Genomic DNA, 19,404 nt, shown 5'->3' on the forward strand with positions numbered 1-19,404 from the left:
GGGCCGTGGGGGATGTCTGTGGGATGGAGCCCAGACCAGGTGTGTCCAGAGGGGTGACACGGGGCTGGGCTGCACAGTGGTTGCGGCCTGTAGAGCGGCAGTGTTGCCCTCTTAACGTTTATTTCCAGCAGTTTTCCTGCACACGTATGAATCTTTAAACCAGTGGGATCGTGCTTTATTTATGACTTACGTTTTTCATGTTTCTTTGCTGAGTGTTTTTCATCATATTTAGTATCTGTGCCATAATTCAGTTTCTTTTCCTGTGCACTTAGATAGGGATCAATTTTTCTTTATGATAAGCAATATCAAGGTGAATGTCTTAGAGGTCATCTTTTTTACATTTATTGGTTATTAGTTACATTTTTAAAAGTAAAATTGCTGGCCTGAGTGAGCTGTAAACTTGGGTCTGGACCTTCAGAGCACATGTCCTGGTTTATACTCCCATCATCAGGCCGTGAGAGTTACTGCATTTTCCTCAAAGAAGTTTAAGAAAAGAAATACACATTTCTTTTTTTAAAAGAAAATAAATTTATTTATTTATTTTTGGCTGCGTTGGAGCTTCGTTGCTGTGCACGGGCTTTCTCTAGTTGCGTCGAGCGGGGGCTACTCTTCGTTGCGGTGCGTGGGCTTCTTACTGTGGTGGCTTCTCTTGTCGCGGAGCACGGGCTCCAGGCACGCGGGCTTCAGTAGCTGCAGCACGCGGCCTCGGTAGTGGTGGCTCGCAGGCTCTAGAGCACAGGCTCAGTAGTTGTGGCACACGGGGCTTCGTTGCTCTGCGGCATGTGGGGTCTTCCCGGACGTGGGCTCGGCTCGAACCCGTATCCCCTGCGTTGGCAGGTGGATTCTTAACCCCTGTGCCACCGGGAAGCCCAGAAATACACATTTCTCATATGATACCCATGTCTTCGTTAAAAGCTGTGATGAAAATCTGCCTTTTAAGAGTTTTTCGCTTACATCTTTTTAACCTCTATCCAGGAAACTATGGAGAACGTGAAGAAATGTAAAAATTTTTTATCTACGCTAATAAAACTGGCTTCATCTGGTAAACAGTCTACAGAGACAGCCGCTAACGTGAAAGAACTGGTACAGAATCTGCTGGTAAGAGCTCTGTACGCCGGCCCCTCTGCCTTAGAGAGCTGTACTTGGCCATGGGGGTGGGGTGCGGCCGGAGTCTGGGCCCCTCTGCCCACCACCCTGCCATCCGCTCGCCAGCCCGGCTTCTCGGAGCCTCACAGCGTGTTGGCCGCAGAGGAGCGATGTAAATTCACCAGATGGAGGGTGTTTAAAGGCCCTCGCTCGCTCCTCCACCTGCTCTACCTTTTTCACGGAGGATTTTTTTTTTTTTTAATATTTATCTATTTGGTTGCACGGGGTCTAGCTGCTCACAGGCTCACAGGCTCCCTAGTTGCCGCAGGTGGGCTCCCCAGTTGTGGCATGCATGTGGGATCTAGTTCCCCGACCAGGGATCTAACCCGGGCCCCCTGCGTTGGGAGCACAGAGTCTTACCCACCGTGCCACCAGGGAAGTCCCTTTCACGGAGGATTTTAAGTGATACAGAAGCAGAAAGCAGAGTGACAGCCCTTCTGGACCACCTGCGGGCTTCATCGGTCATGAGTTCTTATATGACTTTGCCTCTGCTGCGCCCCCGTTGCCACCCACAGCCCCTCCCCAGTCTCATAAATATTTTAGCACGGGTGCCTGGACATAACCTGCGAACGCAGCATCCCTTGCAGCCCCCAGGTGCCCAGAGGCTGAGTCCAGTGTTGCCTGCAGGAGTCGGTCAGGCCCACCGGTGGCAGCTGCCTCTGTTGTCGCTGGTAGCCTGGGGGGGTCCCCTCCTTCCTGCTGTTTTCCTTTGCTCTCGGTTTCTCTATACAAGGAAACCTGGTGGCTCAGCAGACGGGCTGTTGGACTTTTCTGTCCTGCTGGTGGGTTCGCCGGCTCAGACCCTCTGCTCGCAGCCTCCCTTCCGTGCCGAGGGCTTGGGCTGGAGGGGAGCCACCCTCAGGGTCTGGCTCTGCGCCGTCTCTGCAGACCATGTGGGTTTGGGGCCAGAAAGGAATGAAGTCCTGCTCTTAGAAGCAGAGATGATTGCTTCAGATGCTCCTTAAATCTTTTCAGGAAACTCAGAGATTGAAAAATAATCTCACCTCCTGCGACGAGCAAGAACTCCCAGCTTTTTGTTTTAATTATAACAATTTTACCTTCTAATGAAAATTTCTAATTAAATAAATGCCGTTCCCTTTCTTCCCACGGTCCTTTGTCTGTGGTCCCTCCCCGGCGCTGGAATCGTGGGCTCGTCTCGTCGACCCTCCGCATCCATCCCCCCACCCCCAGATGAGCCCAATGCCGTCCCCCTTGTGCTGCGCCCTTATCAGGGCACCGGGACCCCCGTTCCGCCCTTGTTACAGGACCTCTTTGCAGCCCTGGCCACTCCCACCTTGAACTGGGCCCAGTCAGCCACAGGCTTGGCCCCCCAGCCTCCACACCTGGCTCGCTTTGGTTTCCAGAGCGGGGTCTGGGCCCTCTCATCTGGGCGCTCGCTTCTCCCCGCCGGCGCCCCAGCTGCTCTGGGGTCTCGGCGTAGGTGTGGTCTCTCTGGGTAAGGGTGTCCCTGGTCTGCGGTACCTTCCAACTTGGTCATGAGGGTACTTTTAGGCTAGTCTGTCGCCTGGCAAAATGCCTGATGTGCGGTGGGTTAGGTGCCACGTAGATGTCCCGTGGGAGCTGGCGTAGGGAAGTCGTGGAGTGGGCCAGTGAGCCCCGATGGGGTGGGGCACAGGGAGGGCCGGGGGCCTCACCCACGCCCGGGAACCCTTGTCAGCTGAGCACGTGGCCCCCGGGCCCTCCCGCACCTTCATCCAGTGCAGGACCTGGCGTGAGGAACAGCCAGTCCTAAAACGCGAGACCAGAGAAATGCTGCATAAAGATACGCGTGTGTGAATTTGTATTCGTGGAGGAATTTCAATGTGAATTTTATTTTTAAGGACGGAAAAATCGAAGCAGAAGATTTCACTAGTAGGTTATACCGAGAACTTAATTCCTCACCTCAACCTTACCTTGTGCCTTTCCTGAAGGTAATTTGAAGCTGCCTGCGAGCTCCCAGCGTCGGGTGGAGGGGCGGGCGTGTCCCGGGGAGGGGTGGGCTTGCACGGGTGTCACCGGTGCGTTTGCGGGTTTCAAGCCCCCTGAGACAGAATGTTAAGTTTTCTCTTTCGAGGCTTCTCTGTAAGTTACGAGACCCCCGCCACTGAGGCCACAATGTTGTGTCACAGCCGGGGACCGCGAGGGGCCCTCTGCCCGCAGACCGGGGCCCCGCGCCGCTGGGATGAGGGTGTCGCTCAGATGCCTCAGCTGCCTTAACGCGCTTAACTTCATTTCAGAAATGGCGCTTCTGCTTTGTTTTTTAAACAAATTGCAGCCAGTTGTCACTGAGGGTAACCCTGCTCAGCGGCAGTCGGGGGACAGTGGTTTGGGATGCCAGCACCCGGCGTCCCGGGGCGTCTCCTTAAGGCCCCAGACCGACGCTGTTTGGCCGAGGGCGTGTTCTCAGGGTCGTGTGTTTTCTGAGTCGAGGAGGGAGCCGACCCTGTGTCTGTCTTTCCGCCCAGAGGAGCTTGCCCGCCTTGAGACAGCTGACCCCCGACTCCGCGGCCTTCATCCAGCAGAGTCAGCAGCAGCCACCACCGGCCTCGCAGGCCACCACCGCGCTCACGGCTGTGGTGCTCAGTGGCTCGGTGCAGCGCACGGCCGGGAAGACGGCGGCCACCGTGACCAGCGCCCTCCAGCCCCCTGTCATCAGCCTCGCGCAGCCCACGCCGGTGGGCGTCGGCAAGCAGGGGCAGCCCACGCCGCTGGTATGGAGGCCAGAGCTTCGCCCTGCTCCCCCGCACGTGTCCGGCTGCCCGTGGCTCAGAGAGACTGCCAGGGAGGACCTGGGGCGGGATCTGAAATAGTGAGGTGTCAGCCAGGGGCCGAGGCCCTGCAGCTTCGAAATCTATTTCTCAGTAAAACGAAATAAGCCTACTGATTTTTGCCCTTTGGCACGTCCGTTGTCTGTACTGTTTTGGGCGTCCCTGGTTTAAATGGACACGGTGTGTTTGTAGTGGATCTTTTAGCTGGACGTTATCTTTGATTAGGAGCAATGGCCCAAATACACGAAGCTGACGCTAAGTGCTTGGCACTGGACACGTCAGGTTTCATGGTCTAGGACTGAGCTCTGCAGCCGTCGTTTGGGGCTCGGAGATCCTCGGGAGGCACGGCTGCTGATGGTGGATTTATCTGTGGCTGGGATCCAGGGTTCTGGTCGTGTAGCTATAGAAAAGGGTGTCTCTGCTGGGAAGAGTTTAGGATTGAACGTGCTCCTGCAGGCAGATGGGGTTCGCCCAGTGTAGAAAAGGCAGTTGCTATTTTTTTTTTTTTTTTAATTTCAAAGGGATTTTGTTCCTATACAGACGGTTAAAAAAAATTAATACAACGCAGGTCCTCACGTCACTTTCGTAGGTTGTGGAGTGTATCTTACGATAATGCTTGAGTGGTAACCAGGTGGGCAATCAGAGTCATGAAGGGTGGTGGTCTCTCACCTGCTCAAGTTAAAATCTGCATTTGTTCTTGCCTTGATTGGTGGTGAGGAAGACAGGCTCCCACGGGAGGTGGAGCCGTGTGTGTGTGTGTGTGTGTGTGTGCGCGCGCGCGCGCTTCGGGCCAAAGTGCAGATGTGAGATCAGGGCTCGCTCGCATGCCCCTCACTGGAGGGGTGGAGCTCTGCCGCGCCCTTGCAGAGTCGCGCACCACCGGTCCATCACCTGCTTCCCTTGAAGGCCGTAGGGACGTGAAACCTGGAGGCTCTTCCCTGAGTTTGTGGCAAAACTTGGCCTGAACCTCCTGCAGGCAGTCGTGTGTCTGCTCGTTCTGGACAGTGTAAATTTTCATAGGTTTTGTTGCAGAAATAGCTTGGCCCCGGGCACCACCCGTCCCTCCCTGAGTGCGCCGTAACGTTAAGAGTATGCCCACCAGGTGACCTTCGTAAAATTCAGCAGCTGGATTCTGATCCAGCCCTAGAGGCTCTGGAAGGGATCTGAGGGGGCGCCCCGGCACCTGTGCTCACATCTGGGGAGAAGTCTTCAGTTCCACGCTGGTTCGCAAGCTCAGCAAACTCTGTCCTCCAGGCGCTGGCCTCAGGGCCCCCTGTGTGGCTTCCGAGCAGTTAATCTGCCCCCAGGAGCTTGCAGCCTGATGCAGTGCCCCCGGCTGACCCCCCTGGTCCTCCCGGAAGGCTGCCCACCCCCCGGCCCGGGCAGGGAACAGGTGTGGGAGCCCCCTCCACCATGGGGGTGGGGGTGGGATGTGAGCTCACGTGCCCCGTGCCCCGTGGGCTCTGCTCCAGGTGATCCAGCCGCCGCCCAAGCCTGGAGCGCTGATCCGGCCGCCGCAGGTGACGCTGACGCAGACGCCCATGGTGGCGCTCCGGCAGCCCCACAACCGCATCGTGCTCACCACGCCCCAGCAGATCCAGCTGAACCAGCTGCAGCCAGGTGAGGGCCGGCGGCTGGGCCGCTCTCCCCAGGACCCCGTCTCTCTGTTTTTTTAATGGTGGTGAAACGCACGTAACACAGACTTGGCCATTTTAGCCATGTGAACAGGTGTACAATTCAGTGGCGTTAGTACATTCACAGGGCTGTGCGGGCATCGCCCCGTCAGTACGATTTTCACAATCACACGTTCAGGACTGGGCTCTTCACCGGTAGTCGTTCCTACATTCCAAAAAGTTTGATGAGACACAGGAAGGCAGGTGCGTGAGAGATGCTGCTTATGCTTTTACTCTAATCTAGAGTTAGTAACCCAACGTTTCTGATGTTTTAGGAAGCTTCCTTGTGGTGGGCTGGGGGTAGTGGCCCTCCCCGCAGCCCACCTAGCACCGGGGACGGCAGTGTCTCCATCTCCGAGTCCATGCGCGGGGGGCATACCCTCGTCTCTTGTTTTGCAGTCCCTGTGGTGAAACCTGCCGTGTTACCTGGAACCAAAGCTCTTTCTACTGTCTCGGCACAAGCAGCTGCTGCACAGAAAAACAAGCTCAAGGAGCCCGGGGGAGGCTCGTTTAGGTAAGGAGTGAGCCCGTGGCTCAGGAGGCGCCCGGAGGGAAGGGCCTCGCCCGGTGGCTGTTGGTGCTTTGAGGCTGCGTTCATCCCCTAAACACACACGCATGCACGCGCGCGTGCGAGCGCTGTGTGCGTGTTTTCCCACAGAGCGGCTCAGGGACGTTTGCCGCAGACACAGGGCGGGATGGCAGAGCAGCTGACTTTCCGCGTGAACCAGTGGGAGATTTGTGTCTGTGATGCGATGGCTCAGCCTTCTGAGTGCATCACAGTCATGACAGAGGACACTTCTGTGTCCTCCTTTCAACCTCAGAACCTTCAGAGATGCTGTGCTTTGGTCTCTTGACGAGCAGCTGGTCTGAGCATCGCCATAGGAAGGGCTGCAGTGGCTACTTTGGTTTGGATCCAGCAGTAGCAAAGTGCATGTGTCGGGGGACCTGGGTGGTCCTTCCCTTCCCTTCCCAGATGCTTCGTCCCTCAAGCTGTTAGGGAGCAGGGCAGGTGTTGGCAGTGCTGGAGCCGTGGTGGCCTGAGCCTGGGTCGGCCTCCAGGCAGGGCAAGGAGGTGGGTGGCTGGCATAGCCTGGCACGGAGGGCGGGGGCCCACGGGGTGGGGAGGACATCCACGAGGGAGAGGGCGGGTGGCGGAGATGGGAAGACGCACCCACCTGCAGGTGTGAGGGAGTTAGAAATACAGAGAGGAGCAAACGAGGCGAGCCCGGTGGGGTCGGGGGTCGGGTCGATGTCTGGCTGTGAATACTCTGGGAAAGCTACAGCCGGAGCCGCCCGCTCTGCCACTGGAGGGGCCTGGGATTGGTGACACCACGATGGCAGCAGCACACCCAGCGCCCAGGTCTCGTCTAAAACCGCTTGCCCCGCAGTGACCAGGGTGCCTTAGGGGGCTGCAGATTCCAGGCCAGAGTCAGGAGGCTGCAGGACGAGTTAGTGCACTTTGTTTGGTCAGAGAGCAGTGCTCAAGCGTCAGAGTTCCCAGCAGCCCCCAAGTGGCCCCCTCCCGCCAGCAGTGTCTGTAGTGACATTGTACCCGCTGGATAAGACAGGAACCCGAGCCCCTAGAAACGAGTCAGTGGGTGGTTTAGGGGAACGGGATTTGCACAGTCTCAGACCACCTCCCCCGAGGTCCTCGTAACTACACAGGGAGGGAGGGGCGCCCCGACGCAGGGGAGCGGGCAGGGCCCCCCTGTGCTGGAGCTCTGTGTGCAGGGTGAGCAAGGCCCGTGACTCGTGTGAAATTCCTGCCAAAGGTGCATTGCCCGCGTCTCGTCACAAAGGGACGTCTGTCAGAGGGAAAACGAGGACATGCTGCAGAACAGCTGGCCTGTGACCTTCCAGGTGTCAGGGGCACGAGAGTCAGGGAGGGGCTGCAGAGACGTGACAGCAAAACGCAGCTCGTGGTTCCTTGCTGGACCCTTTGCTGTGGGAGACGCTATAGGGACCGTTAGCCAAAGCTGGGGGTCTGGGCGTGGCTGGTGGCCCGGTTTCAAAGGCCATCCCCTCGGTTCCGTAGGGGGTGCCTCTGTCCACAGGGAGCCACACTGCCGTGTCCCGGGGGTTGGGTGTCAGGTCGGCCACTCACCCTCAAGTGATTCACGGACTTTCCTTTGTACTGTTCTTCCAGCTTTTCTGAGAGTTTGTGATGGTATTAAAAATAAACTAATGCTGTGAGATCATTTAAAAAAGGTTTCACAGAACAAACTCCTTGAAGCAATGAGTAGGTGCTGTGCTCTCTGTGAACTTAGCATTGGCATCTCTGTTCAGAGACTCCCGTTCTGCCGTACCTTGGGGTGGGTCTTCCTTTAAAATAACAGATTGGCTCGCAGGCGACCGCCTTTGTGCTCAGGTGACAGCAGCGCGGGGGAGCCGCCCCTCTGCCCGCCGAGTTGGGGCCACCCGCGTGTGCCTCCTTGGCGGCCCTCGTTCGGTTAGACCCACCTCCTCGTCCTTCCTGAAGGGACGACGATGACATCAATGACGTAGCGTCGATGGCCGGCGTGAACCTGTCGGAAGAAAGTGCGAGAATATTGGCTACGAACTCTGAGTTAGTGGGCACCCTGACGCGGTCCTGCAAAGATGAGACCTTCCTCCTCCCGGCGCCTCTGCAAAGAAGAATATTAGAAATAGGTATGGCCCTGTCTCCTACCGGCCCTGGGACGTCCGGCCTCCACCAGTGGGCTTGGTGTGGACCACGACTGTGGTGCTCAGCGCGGAGCTGTCCCGGGCTTGGGGGGACACCCCTTGTCCCTTGTCACCTGTTTTGCCAGGGTTGTGCTTTCCGTGGGGTTGGTGGTGACGTTCTCAGGTTGTTGGAGCAGGTGTAGACCACCCCCGACCCTCAGGTTGCACAAAGCGGTAACTGGGAGATAAGGGAAAAACAGTGAAGGAAAGAAAAGAACTTCAGTGATTGTGAAATACCGCCTGTTCCCCAGGTAAGAAGCACGGCATAACAGAGTTACACCCAGACGTGGTGAGTTACGTGTCACACGCCACGCAACAGAGGCTGCAGAACCTTGTAGAAAAGATATCAGAAACGGCTCAGCAAAAGAACTTCTCTTATAAGGTAACCTGCCGTTTCCTGGAGGGGATGCCCTGTCGGCCCTCCCGGGTCTGGTGCTGCCTGGAGGGCATAGGGGAAGCGGCAGAGCATTGAGCTCGTTTTGAGTTTCTCCCAGAACGAGATTTTGGGAAGATGCCACTTCTTTCAGTCCCGTGGTGCTCTGGGCGCTATCCACTGGGCTGTGGAAGGAGGATGCGGGGGATCTGACCTCCAGGTTAGGGAGCCAGCCTTCTAGGTCCGGGCTGGCGGCATCTTCAGCTCTGGAGATGGTGGAGCCCCTCTCCCGTTTCCATGTGGGGGGGCTCCCAGCAGCTGTGGCCCGAGCTGTCCCTGCAGGCCCGAGGGGCTCTGGCTCACCCGCGCTCCCGTGACTCCGGGTGGTGCCCTGTCGTGCGTCGTGGAGGGCCAGCTCCCCGGAGCCCGGCCTCTCACAGCAGGTTCAAGGCAGAGTCCACCTTCCTCTTCAGTCATGCAAACCCTCCTTCAGGGGCACCGTGGAGCGGCCAGGCGCTGCCTCAGTAGCGTTCGAAGTACAAGCTTATAGCCACTTTGCTTTAAAAATACTTTTTACGCTGTTAGAAAAAAAATTTAAATGTAACTTAAAAGAGTCAAATGATAACAAAGTGTATAAAATGGAAGGTTGCCTGTGAGCCCCCGGATGACTTACCTGGGGCAGCGTGTGCGCGTCCAGAGCACTTCAGAAGCAGAGTCTCTTGGAGACGAGAGGGGCTTGGGTCTGCGCGCCCGGCTGGGGAGCGGGCCGAGGCGGGCGGGAAGCTGTGCGCGGACTGTCCGACTGGGTTCCCAAGTTCGTGACAAACAGTCGTTTCACTTTTTTCTAGGATGATGACAGATACGAGCAGGCAAGTGATGTCCGGGCTCAGCTCAAATTTTTTGAACAGCTTGATCAAATTGAGAAACAGAGAAAGGACGAACAGGAGAGAGAGATCTTGATGCGGGCAGCAAAGGCAAGTGCTCGTGCTGCACGCAGTTTCCCCCTGTCCACCCTGGGCACTCGCGGACACCCTTGGGGTTTCGAGGAGCCGGAGCAGGGTTTGGGGCTGGCTCGATGACACGTGCGCGGGGTTAGGAGCGCAGCCGGGGCGGGAAGCCTCCGGACCTCAGCAGGTCGCCCAGCGCGTGGGGCGGGTCCCTTAACTGAGCCCGGAGCCCTGCGGGCTGCCCTGGCCCACCGTCCTCACGTCACATCGGACCATGGCGTGGTTCTTACATCCAAATGGTATTGATTTTCATGATGATAAATTTTCGTCTGTTGGCTGTAAACGTTTAAAAATTGAATGCGTTCTGTCACGTGACTTAGATGTCATCATGTCACGCATAAGATAACGTGTTTGTTGGGTGATGAACGTTTAGGTCACAACTTACCTTTCTTTTTTACCTGTTTGAAAATAGTCTCGGTCCAGACAAGAAGATCCAGAACAGTTAAGGTTGAAGCAGAAGGCAAAGGAGGTAAAGCTTTCTCTGTCCAGTAACCTACACTGCACGCTTGAAAATATGTTTGTATTCAACCTCAGCACCTAACGAGAGACAGAGGGAGGCTGAGAAAGTGATGGTATCTCTGCGCAGTAGGCCTTCCTGTAGCGATTTATGATGTTTGCAAAAGTGTTTTCCTCATTGGGTGCAATCCAGTCTCTGTACTCTCACAATTTGCTCATATTTTCTGAGCTTTTTAAGATGAGCGTCTATTGCTTTACTGTTTTTCTGATTGAAAAATATACTTACTGTTTAAAAAAAACAGTCAAATGAAATTTTCATTTAGGAAAGTTTAGAAAACCCTTTGGTGTCTACGTATTACTTTTGTAGTAATAAAAAAAGTGAGTGAAATGACAGTCCCTGTTTCCTTTTCAAAACAAAGATGCAGCAACAAGAACTGGCACAGATGAGGCAGCGAGATGCCAACCTCACAGCACTAGCTGCCATCGGGCCCAGGAAAAAGAGGAAAGTGGACTCTCCGGCACCGGGATCGGGAGTAGAGGTACCTCACGGATGCAGGGACGGGGGCTGGAAGGGCCTCGGGGCATCTGCGTCCCGCTCGCCTCTTCAGGGAGTCAGGCACGCCGAGAACGGGCTGTCGTTTGCGCACGTGTTGTCTCACCGCCCTTGGAATACTTGTTTTCTCGGTACACTCGGTACTTTATATTCAAATCAACCTATTTGTGGATATCATGTGAGCAGGAAGTTCTTTGCATGAGGAAGTTTGATCACTGTAGCTTAACATGATGAGATTTAGACTGACTTGAAAGAGAATATGGGGAGATTCCGTCAGAAGACTGACCTTTGAGGGGCTGACTGTCCTCCCTGAGTACTGGGGTTAGCATGAAGGAAGGTTGTTGTTGCCTGTTTCTGTTTGTCCAGATTTTGTTAGTTTCTTGTTTTGTTTGCTGTCGTGTCTTTATATGTAATTACAAACCCAACTTTAAAGTATTGTTATTTTTTCTTTAAACTGCCAGTTGTTTTATAAGTAAATCACAGGAAGAAAGAAAACATCGTCTTTTATATTTACCTGCGTATTTACCATTTCTGGTGTTTTTCGTTCCTTCCCCAAGTTCCAGGCTTCCATCTGCGGTATTTCCCTTTGGCTTGAAGGACAGCATTTAGCGTTTCTTGTAGTGCAATCTGCTGGTGATGGATTCTTTCAGCTTTTGTTTACCTGAAAATGGTTGTATTTCACCCTCAAAAGTTTGAATGAAGTTTTCCCTGAATGTGACAGTTTTTTTTTTTTTCCTTTCAGCTCTGTTTTTTTAACTTAAGGTGTAATTTTCTCTCACATTCTTGAATAAGCCGAGCAAATCCAGATATACACCACTTAATTTTATAGAATGACCGACTAATAGGGATGAGTGATTGTAAGAATTTTAGCCATCCAGCACGTTTCTCCTCTACCCCTTGAATCCTGTCTTAACTGCTGGTCTCTTTCTCTTTTCCAGGGAAACTCCTATTCTCATTTAGACATGTTATCTTGTTCCGGATCACAAAAAAGATGGGAGATTTCCCAGTGTGTTTTGCAAAATTGCAGAGCTCTTATTCTTAGGTCTGAAAACAGCTGTAAACGTGTGACCGTCGTTGTCCTTAAAGACGTTGTTCCATCGCGTTCAGGGCCCCACTGTGATTTCAGTCCTTGTTTCCTGTCTGTCACGTGTGTCACTTCTCCAGCTGTTTTGAGGTGATCGTCTTACTTCTTAGAAGTTCGTCCGTGTGGTGTTTAGGCTTGGTTCTCTTGCTAGTCACTCTGCTTGGGCTTCTCTGAGCTTCTTGGATCTGTAGGCCAGTAGTTTTCCTCAAATTTGCAACACTTTGGCCTTTATTTCCTCAAAACTTTCTCTGTTTCAGTCTTTTTCTATTGGGATTCCCAGTTATACCTCTGTTAGATCTTTTTGATATTTTGCCCTGTGGGTCTCTGAGTCTGTATTTGTCCTTCTTTAATCACTTCTTTCTCTGTTCGGACTGGATCATTTCTACTGATCTGTCTTCAGATTCCCTGTCTTCTCGAGTCAGCTCTGCAGTCTGTCCAGTGAAGTTTTCATTTGTTGATGTATCTGCAGTTCTGGGATTTCCACTTTAGTCTTTTTTATGGCTGCTGATTCTTTGCTGAGATTTCCCTGTCTGCTCACTTACTGAGGCCACATTTTCCCAACATTCTTTGAACCTATTTGTAAAAGCTGCTGTAATGGTTTTGTCAAGTCCGACATCGGGGGCGTCTCGATTCAGTCTCTGTCGGCTGCTTTTTCCTTTGACCGTGGGTCATGGTTTCCTGTCTCTCTGCACGTCTAGTCATTGTCGCTTGGATGCTGGATTTTGTGGATGACACGTCATCATCCTCTGAAGAGTATTGACTCTTGTTTTAGTTCAGCTCCTGGCTGCTCATCTTGAACTTGTGTGTCTTGTGTCTCACTTTGGTGTTCAGTAGGGTCTGTGGAAATCCCATGATGTTTCTGAGCTCCCTCACCCAGTGGGGCTCACCCTGCAGACTTGCCTTCCCTGTGCAGGTTTTAGGCTTGGTTGGGGTGGGTCTTATGTAGGGTATGATCCTTACGCCCAGGAAAGGGCCTTTGGCGACTTGGCCGGATGCTGGGAGGGAGAGCGTTGGGTGGGCCACACTCCAGCGAGGAGTGTCACTCATGCATGTGTTTTGCTTACATCACGCGGCTGTTTTATGCTGTCCTCTCTCCCTGGACCCTTCATCTTAGTTCCATAAGTAACTTTGTGTTTAATGCTAATTACAAGTCTGTGGATGTCTGTTTAGTCATTTGGTTTTCTGAATCTCGTTGTCTGTTAGATTCTTCTGGAATGTTTTGTGGGGGCTGCGTTCCCCGTATTTGTGCATGTTGATGATGGTTTTGACGGCTAGAAAAGCCGTGGCTCACGTTTTCTTTCCTTGAGAATCTATCTTGAGTAAATAGTTCCACTAGATAATTTTTTTCCTGGTATGGAAGGTTGCTGTCAGTCTGATGATAGTCTAATTTTATTTCTCTTGTGTTTCTCATGTGTTTTTTCTGCCCAAAGATGCCCACAGAATTCTTTTGCCTTAAAGCCCAGCATTTTACTTGGAATTGGCTGTCTTGGGTTGGCGTTCTCAGGGAGAGGTTGTGTTCTTTCAACATGCAGTTAGACCTTTTTGTATTCAGGAACATTTTCTTTAATGCTTTCTTTGTTTTTGTTTTCCCCTTCGGAGATTCCTGTTACCCAGACGTTGCATCTTTTGTATCTGCCATCAGTATTTGTCCTTTTCTCTTTAATCCTTTCAGTCTCTCTTTTAAAAAGTTTTATCCTGCTTATCCTTCCTGCTCTCCTCATTGCTTCTTAAGGTATCATTTGCTGTGTCTGTTTGCTCTTGTGCTCTTTCTCGTGGAGAGTCTTCGTTTCACAGGTGAAATTTTCTTTTGTTTCCGGTTTTCCCTTGCCTCTGTCACCTCACTTCTGAGTTTCGCTGATTCTGATTTATGTTATTCTTTCATGCTTCTTATCATTTTCTCAGTGTCTTTTAGCTTGTTTGGAAATAGAACATAACAGTTTTGATCTCGTTTTGATTACGTCTTTTTGCTGTTTTTGATCATCTGTAGGGATGTTATTCTGCTCCTTATTCTCTTTCTTTCCTAGGGCAGCTTCTCTGGGACTTGACCTCTCTGTGGTTCACTTTTATGTGAATTTTGCTGTATTGAGCCTTTAGGAGGAGGCGGTTTGCAGGTTTCCCAGCTTCACTGAGCTCCTCTTCCGTTGTTTCCACGTGGTGACGAACTTGGTGTCTGAGACGTCAGGCTCTGCTGCTCCCTGACTCTCACCTGGACATTCTTGCCTCCGTGGTCCCTGTCCTGCTCAGCTTTAATTTCGCTCCTTGCAGGTTCTCTTCTGCGTGAGGCCCTGTGCTGCGGGGCCCTGGCAGGTCGGAGGCAGAGTTCCTAGTGGCGAGGCTGCTGCTGAGAGGAGAGAACTCCTGGCTGTAGCTGCTGCTCTCCAGTGAACCTGCCACTCTTCCCAGTGAACACCCGCTGGCCCCTGGGGGCCTTTGGGCCTTGCAGCTGCCCCACTGCTTCTCCTGCACGGTTTTCAGATAGGCTTGTGGCTGCTCGCGGTTCATCTTCACTGGTTTGGTTGTAAATATTGTCTGCTGGCGTTTGGTTTTGCTTTCTAGCTGCTCTGTGTTTTATATGGCCTTTGGGAAAAGATTAAAAAGAACCTTGACGCCTCTGGCATCTTCTTCCCAGAATATACTGATTAAGGTTTTTCAGAATGTTTTTCTTTTGATTTAAAGTAGTTTCAAACCTATAGAAAAGTTGTAAGAACGGTATAAAAAATTCCATTCAGATTTTCAATTCTGAACATTTTACCACCTTTATTTCGTCACCCCCCCTTTCTTTTTTTCTTTTGCTGTTCGCGGGCCTCTCCCGTTGCGGAGCACAGGCTCCGGACGCGCAGGCTCAGCGGCCATGGCTCACGGGCCCAGCCGCTCCGCGGCACGTGGGATCTTCCCGGACCGGGGCACGAACCCGTGTCCCCTGCATTGGCAGGCGGACTCTCAACCACTGCGCCACCAGGGAAGCCCTCATCACCCCCTCTTTACACACACAAGTACGCGTGTCGGATGTTCCATCACCCCTAAATGCCAACAACGCTGGACGTTCTCTTGTGTTACTACTGCACCCGCCCCCCCACATCGGGAAATCAGCCCTGATGCCCCAGGGTCCCCAGACCTGCTCCCACTTCACCGCCTGTCCTGGTTTCTCTTTGATCCAGGCGTGTGCGGCGTCCGGCTGGCTTGTGGTGTGAACCTCTTCCCAGTCTCCCCGTTCCTGACGGTGCTGAAGAGGGCAGGTCTCTTGTTCCGTAGGATGACCCTTGGCATCACTAGGTGATCTTAGCCTTGATCACCTGGTTAAGTTGCCTGGCTGAGAAAGCAGCTTTCTCCACTGTGTAGTCAGTTAGTCCCTTAGCGCTTATCAGTGTTGTGTAAGGAGGCACTCCGGGGTCACGCAGGTACTCTGTTCCCGTCACACCTCAACCGGCCTTAGCACCCTTGCATGACTGCCCTTGTGTCAGGACCGCCAGGCTGGGGGCCAGGTCATGATGCTCTGTTTCCATCACGCCCTCCACGTTTACTGGTTGCCTTCTGCTGTGAAGAAAAGCCTCCCTCCCTCCCTCCGTCCGTCCTCATTCATTCATGCATTCGTTCATCACCGTATGGACGCATGGAGTCCTGCTGTTTTCAGAGGGTTGTAATCAGTGCTCTCGTTATTTCTAGATTTGGTCAGTGGAAGCGTCTTCAAGCGGTTTCCTATATCCTTTTGAAACGTTGCCCTCGTCCTGTAAGCGTGAGAGGTGCCCAGGTGCCTCTCGTGCCTCCCCTGCCCTCACCCGCAGTGGCGCCCAGGAGCCTGCTTCCTTGCGGTGGAAGGTGGTATTTAGAGACCAGTATCTGAGCACTGCGTGTGCTGATCGCCACGGGGGTCCCTGCTCCAGGCCCCCAGCAGTCAGAGCCCGGGACGTACGTATGTGTACAGGCGAGTGCGCGCGCGCCCCTTTCTGTATCTACAACAACCCTGTGCGTTCTAGTTGATGCTGAGGTTCTAGTCTAGGACCTCAGGGCTGCTTCTAGTCTTCCTTGTTTCCTTACTTTCGAATCCCTTCACAGACAGACAGAACGCGAGTTCCCGTCATTCTCAATGTGTTTGTTTTTTTATTTTTATTTTTTGGCTCAATGTAACCAGCCCCCGAACCACTCTGGCCCCTGGGGTCCCTGTGCTGGGAGGGGAGGGCTCGTGGGAAAGGCAGGTGGGTTAACTTCTGCCTTAGGCGTTTTCTAAAGAGAAAAAGAGCGCGTATTTCCAGACCGACGGGGAGGGCGTGAGTGTGGGGAGGAGTGTGGGGTGAGGGGGCACCTTGAGGAGACGGTGGGAGGGATGCACGCCGCCGGAGGTCCTGCGGCGTGGCCTCGTACGTTGCTGGTTGTGCCTGATTTGGGTCTTCAGGGATACTTGTGGGTTATATGTGTGACAGTTAATACGAAATCTGGAATTTAAAAAGTCCTTCACATGCCTTTCTTCATCAGAGCTAAGGCTTAATTTCTCTTTTTCTTTTTTTAGTTTAGGATTATTTCTTTAGGGTGTGTCTTTAAAAAAAAATTTATTGTGAACTAATTTTCGACTTGCAGCAAAGTTACACGAAGAGTAAAGAGGGTTTCTGTATATCGCTCACTCAGCTTACCCTAATGTGCACCATTGGTGTGATACTACTGACGAGAGACCTTATTTCATTTGGTCTTTCAGAATTTAATTTTAAGTTAAGAAACTTTATATTTTAGAGCAGTTTTAGGTTCACGGCCAAATTGAGTGGAAAGTGCAGAGAGTTCCCATACGGCCCCCCCCACCCCCCGCCCCCCGCTCCCCTCGCATCTGCACAGCCTCCCACATCATCCACGCCCCCCACCGGATGCTGCGTTTGTTACAGTCGATGAACCTGCACGGACACTTGGTCACCACCAGAGTCCACAGTTTACATCCGGGTTCCCTCTTGGTGCTGCACATTCTGTGGGTTTGGACAGATGTATGATGGCCTGTATCCGCCTTTACAGTATAATACAGAGTAGTTTAACTGCCCTAAGCGTCCTGCTCTGCCTGTTCATCCCTCCCTCCCCCCAGCCCCTGGCAACCCTTGATCTTTTTACTGTCTCCATAGTTTTGTCTTTTCCAGAGTGTCATAGAGTTGGAATCATACAGCCTGTAGCCTTTTCAGATTGGCTTCTTTCACTTAGTTAAATGCATTTAAGGTTCCTCCGTGTCCTCTCATGGCTTGGTACCTCATTTCTCTCTTCTCAAGGCTGAATAATATTCCACTGTCTGGATGCACCACAGTTTATTTATCCGTCACCTGCTGAAGGACATCTTGGTTACTTCCAAGTTTTGGTCACTGTGAATACAGCTGCTATAAATACCCGTGTGCAGGCTTTTGTGTGGACATGAGTTTTCAGCTCCTTTGGGTAAATACCAAGGAGCACAATTGCTGGTTCGTATGGTGAGAGTATGTTTAGTTTTGTAAAAAACTGCCAGACTGTCTTGCAAAGTAGCTGCTCCATGTTGCATTCCCGTCAGTTACGAATGAGCGTTCCCGCTGCTCCACATCCTCACCAGCCCTTGGTGTTGTTGGTGCTCTGGATTTGGGCCGTCTTAATAGGTGTGTCGTGGTGTCTCACTGCTTTAACTTGCATTTCCCTGATGCATGACGTGGAGCATCTCTTCATGTGCTGCTTCTTTGGCGAGGGGTCTTTTAAGATCATTGATCCATTTTATTTTATTTATTTTATTTTTATTTATTTATTTTTTTGCGGTACGCGGGCCTCTCACTGTCGCGGCCTCTCCCGTTGCGGAGCACAGGCTCCGGACGCGCAGGCTCAGCGGCCGTGGCCCACGGGCCCAGCCGCTCCGCGGCACGTGGGATCCTCCCGGACCGGGGCATGAACCCGCGTCCCCTGCATCGGCAGGCGGACTCTCAACCACGGCGCCACCAGGGAAGCCCCGTTGATCCATTTTAAAAATTGGGTTGTTTGTTTTCTTGCTATTGAGTTTTCGGAGTTCTTTGTATAGTTTGGATGAGGTTTTTTTTTTTTTTTTTTTTTTTTTTAATAACCAGATATGTCTTTTGCAAATGTTTCCTCTGTATTTGATTGTTACCATTCTCCACTGAAGATGTAGGATCCCATCCAGTACCCCTCCTGGAATTAGGTCACCATGTCTCTGTAGCCTCCTCTGGCCTGTGACGGGTCCTCTGTCTTTGCCTGTCTTTCCTGATCTTGACACTTTGAAGAGTGTGTGGTCGGTTATTTGGTAGAAGGTCTCTTAACTTGAGCTCATCTTACGTTCCCTCTTGACGAAACCCAGGTTATGCAATTTGGCTAGAATGTCACACCAGTGATACCGTGTCCTCAGTGCGTCGTATCAGGAGGTACATGACATCTGTGTGTCCCGCTGCGAGTGATCACTCTGAACACTTGGTTCTAGGGGGCTCGCAGGCATCTCCGCTGGAAAATCTGTGTCCCTTTGTCATGAAAGTGTCTTGTGGGAAATGCTGAGGGCCGCGCCCTCCTGTTTCTCCTCGTCGGCACCACCGCCTCCCGTGTTCGGTGACTGTGGGCTGACAGGCTCTCCCCCTCTGTCCCCCGCTTGCTGGTGGGAATTCTGCCAGCCCTGCTTGGTCCTCGCGAGCCCTTCAGTTGGGCTCCTCTGTCCTGTTGACGTAACCTGTCAGCTTCTGAAGGGTTCGTACTCTCTCACGTCACAATTGTTCCAGGCTTACCTTATATTTTTCCTGCCCTAACAGTGGAATCGACCGTTTCTCCACAGAGCTGCGGTTCTTATCGTTGGGACGCGTGTGCAGGGACCAGGTCTGGGCACCGGTGTGCTTGGGCCCCTGGGTGTCTTGCTCCAGCCCCCTCGGGGGTACAGCTGGGGATACGTGCACCGCCCCACCTGTGTTTTCTGTGTCTGTACTGAAGGCGGTGGGTCCAACCTGACGTGACAGGCCCTCCGAGCCATCCCGTGTCCCACGTGGGAGGCCTGACTCTCATCGTCACGGTGGGTTTGCTGTTTGTCCCACCCTACTTTGAAGATAAAAAGGAGATCCACGACTGCTGAGCCCTGTGAAAAGGAAGTGGCTGACTGCCCAGAGTAGCATGTGTCTGCCCAGTTCTTTCTGTGTGTAGACCTGCAGCGCCCCCGAGTTCCGCATCCTCAGCGCCGCAGAGTTACTAGATGAGCCCTTTCCTGCTGCCCCGCAGCAGGCTGTGACCCTCCGAGTGGCACAGCTGGGCTCTTCTGCTGCTGTCTGTCCTCCAGTGTGGCGCCCCCCCACCCCGGCTTGCGTTTGGTTGTTTATTTTGGGGGTTCTCAGAGCCAGAGCTGTACAAAAGCCTGCACCCAGCAGTGCCGTCTCCTCCCCCTCAGACACAAGCGTGTGTTTTGCGATTTCCGCCTCTCTCTTGAGGGAGCATAATGTCGTCGCCCTTCTGCAGTGGGCCGTTTTCACTTCGCGTATTCTGGAGCGCACTCCATGCCGTTTCGTGGCGATGCTCCCCATTTTTCACAGCAAGCGGGGTGCTTCTCTGCAGCCACGTGTCTTGGGCGACCCCCTCCCTTGTGCACGGACGGTGCTGTATTCTTGGGGGTGTGTGTTGTGGGGTGAAGGTAAGTGGGTCGGTAGTTTCGTTAGGAATTGGCAAGCTCCCCTC

The 19,404-nt window shown here is 52.9% G+C and overlaps 1 protein-coding gene across 1 annotated transcript in view; it reads left to right on the forward strand.

The window, feature by feature from the left end:
* The window catches only part of TAF4 (TATA-box binding protein associated factor 4), a 71,676-nt gene that overhangs the window by 46,274 nt on the left and 5,998 nt on the right, over positions 1 to 19,404 (forward strand). The window contains exons 6-15 of the mRNA XM_007462284.1: positions 976 to 1,098; positions 2,988 to 3,077; positions 3,612 to 3,857; positions 5,387 to 5,534; positions 5,987 to 6,101; positions 8,067 to 8,236; positions 8,542 to 8,672; positions 9,512 to 9,637; positions 10,083 to 10,139; positions 10,546 to 10,665. Coding sequence (XP_007462346.1) covers positions 976 to 1,098; positions 2,988 to 3,077; positions 3,612 to 3,857; positions 5,387 to 5,534; positions 5,987 to 6,101; positions 8,067 to 8,236; positions 8,542 to 8,672; positions 9,512 to 9,637; positions 10,083 to 10,139; positions 10,546 to 10,665 — 1,326 coding nt within the window. The remainder of the gene's footprint in view (positions 1 to 975; positions 1,099 to 2,987; positions 3,078 to 3,611; positions 3,858 to 5,386; positions 5,535 to 5,986; positions 6,102 to 8,066; positions 8,237 to 8,541; positions 8,673 to 9,511; positions 9,638 to 10,082; positions 10,140 to 10,545; positions 10,666 to 19,404) is intronic.

The sequence above is a fragment of the Lipotes vexillifer genome, unplaced genomic scaffold, assembly GCF_000442215.2.
Source record: "Lipotes vexillifer unplaced genomic scaffold, Lipotes_vexillifer_v1.1 scaffold1798, whole genome shotgun sequence".
NCBI classification, from domain to species: Eukaryota; Metazoa; Chordata; class Mammalia; order Artiodactyla; family Lipotidae; genus Lipotes; species Lipotes vexillifer.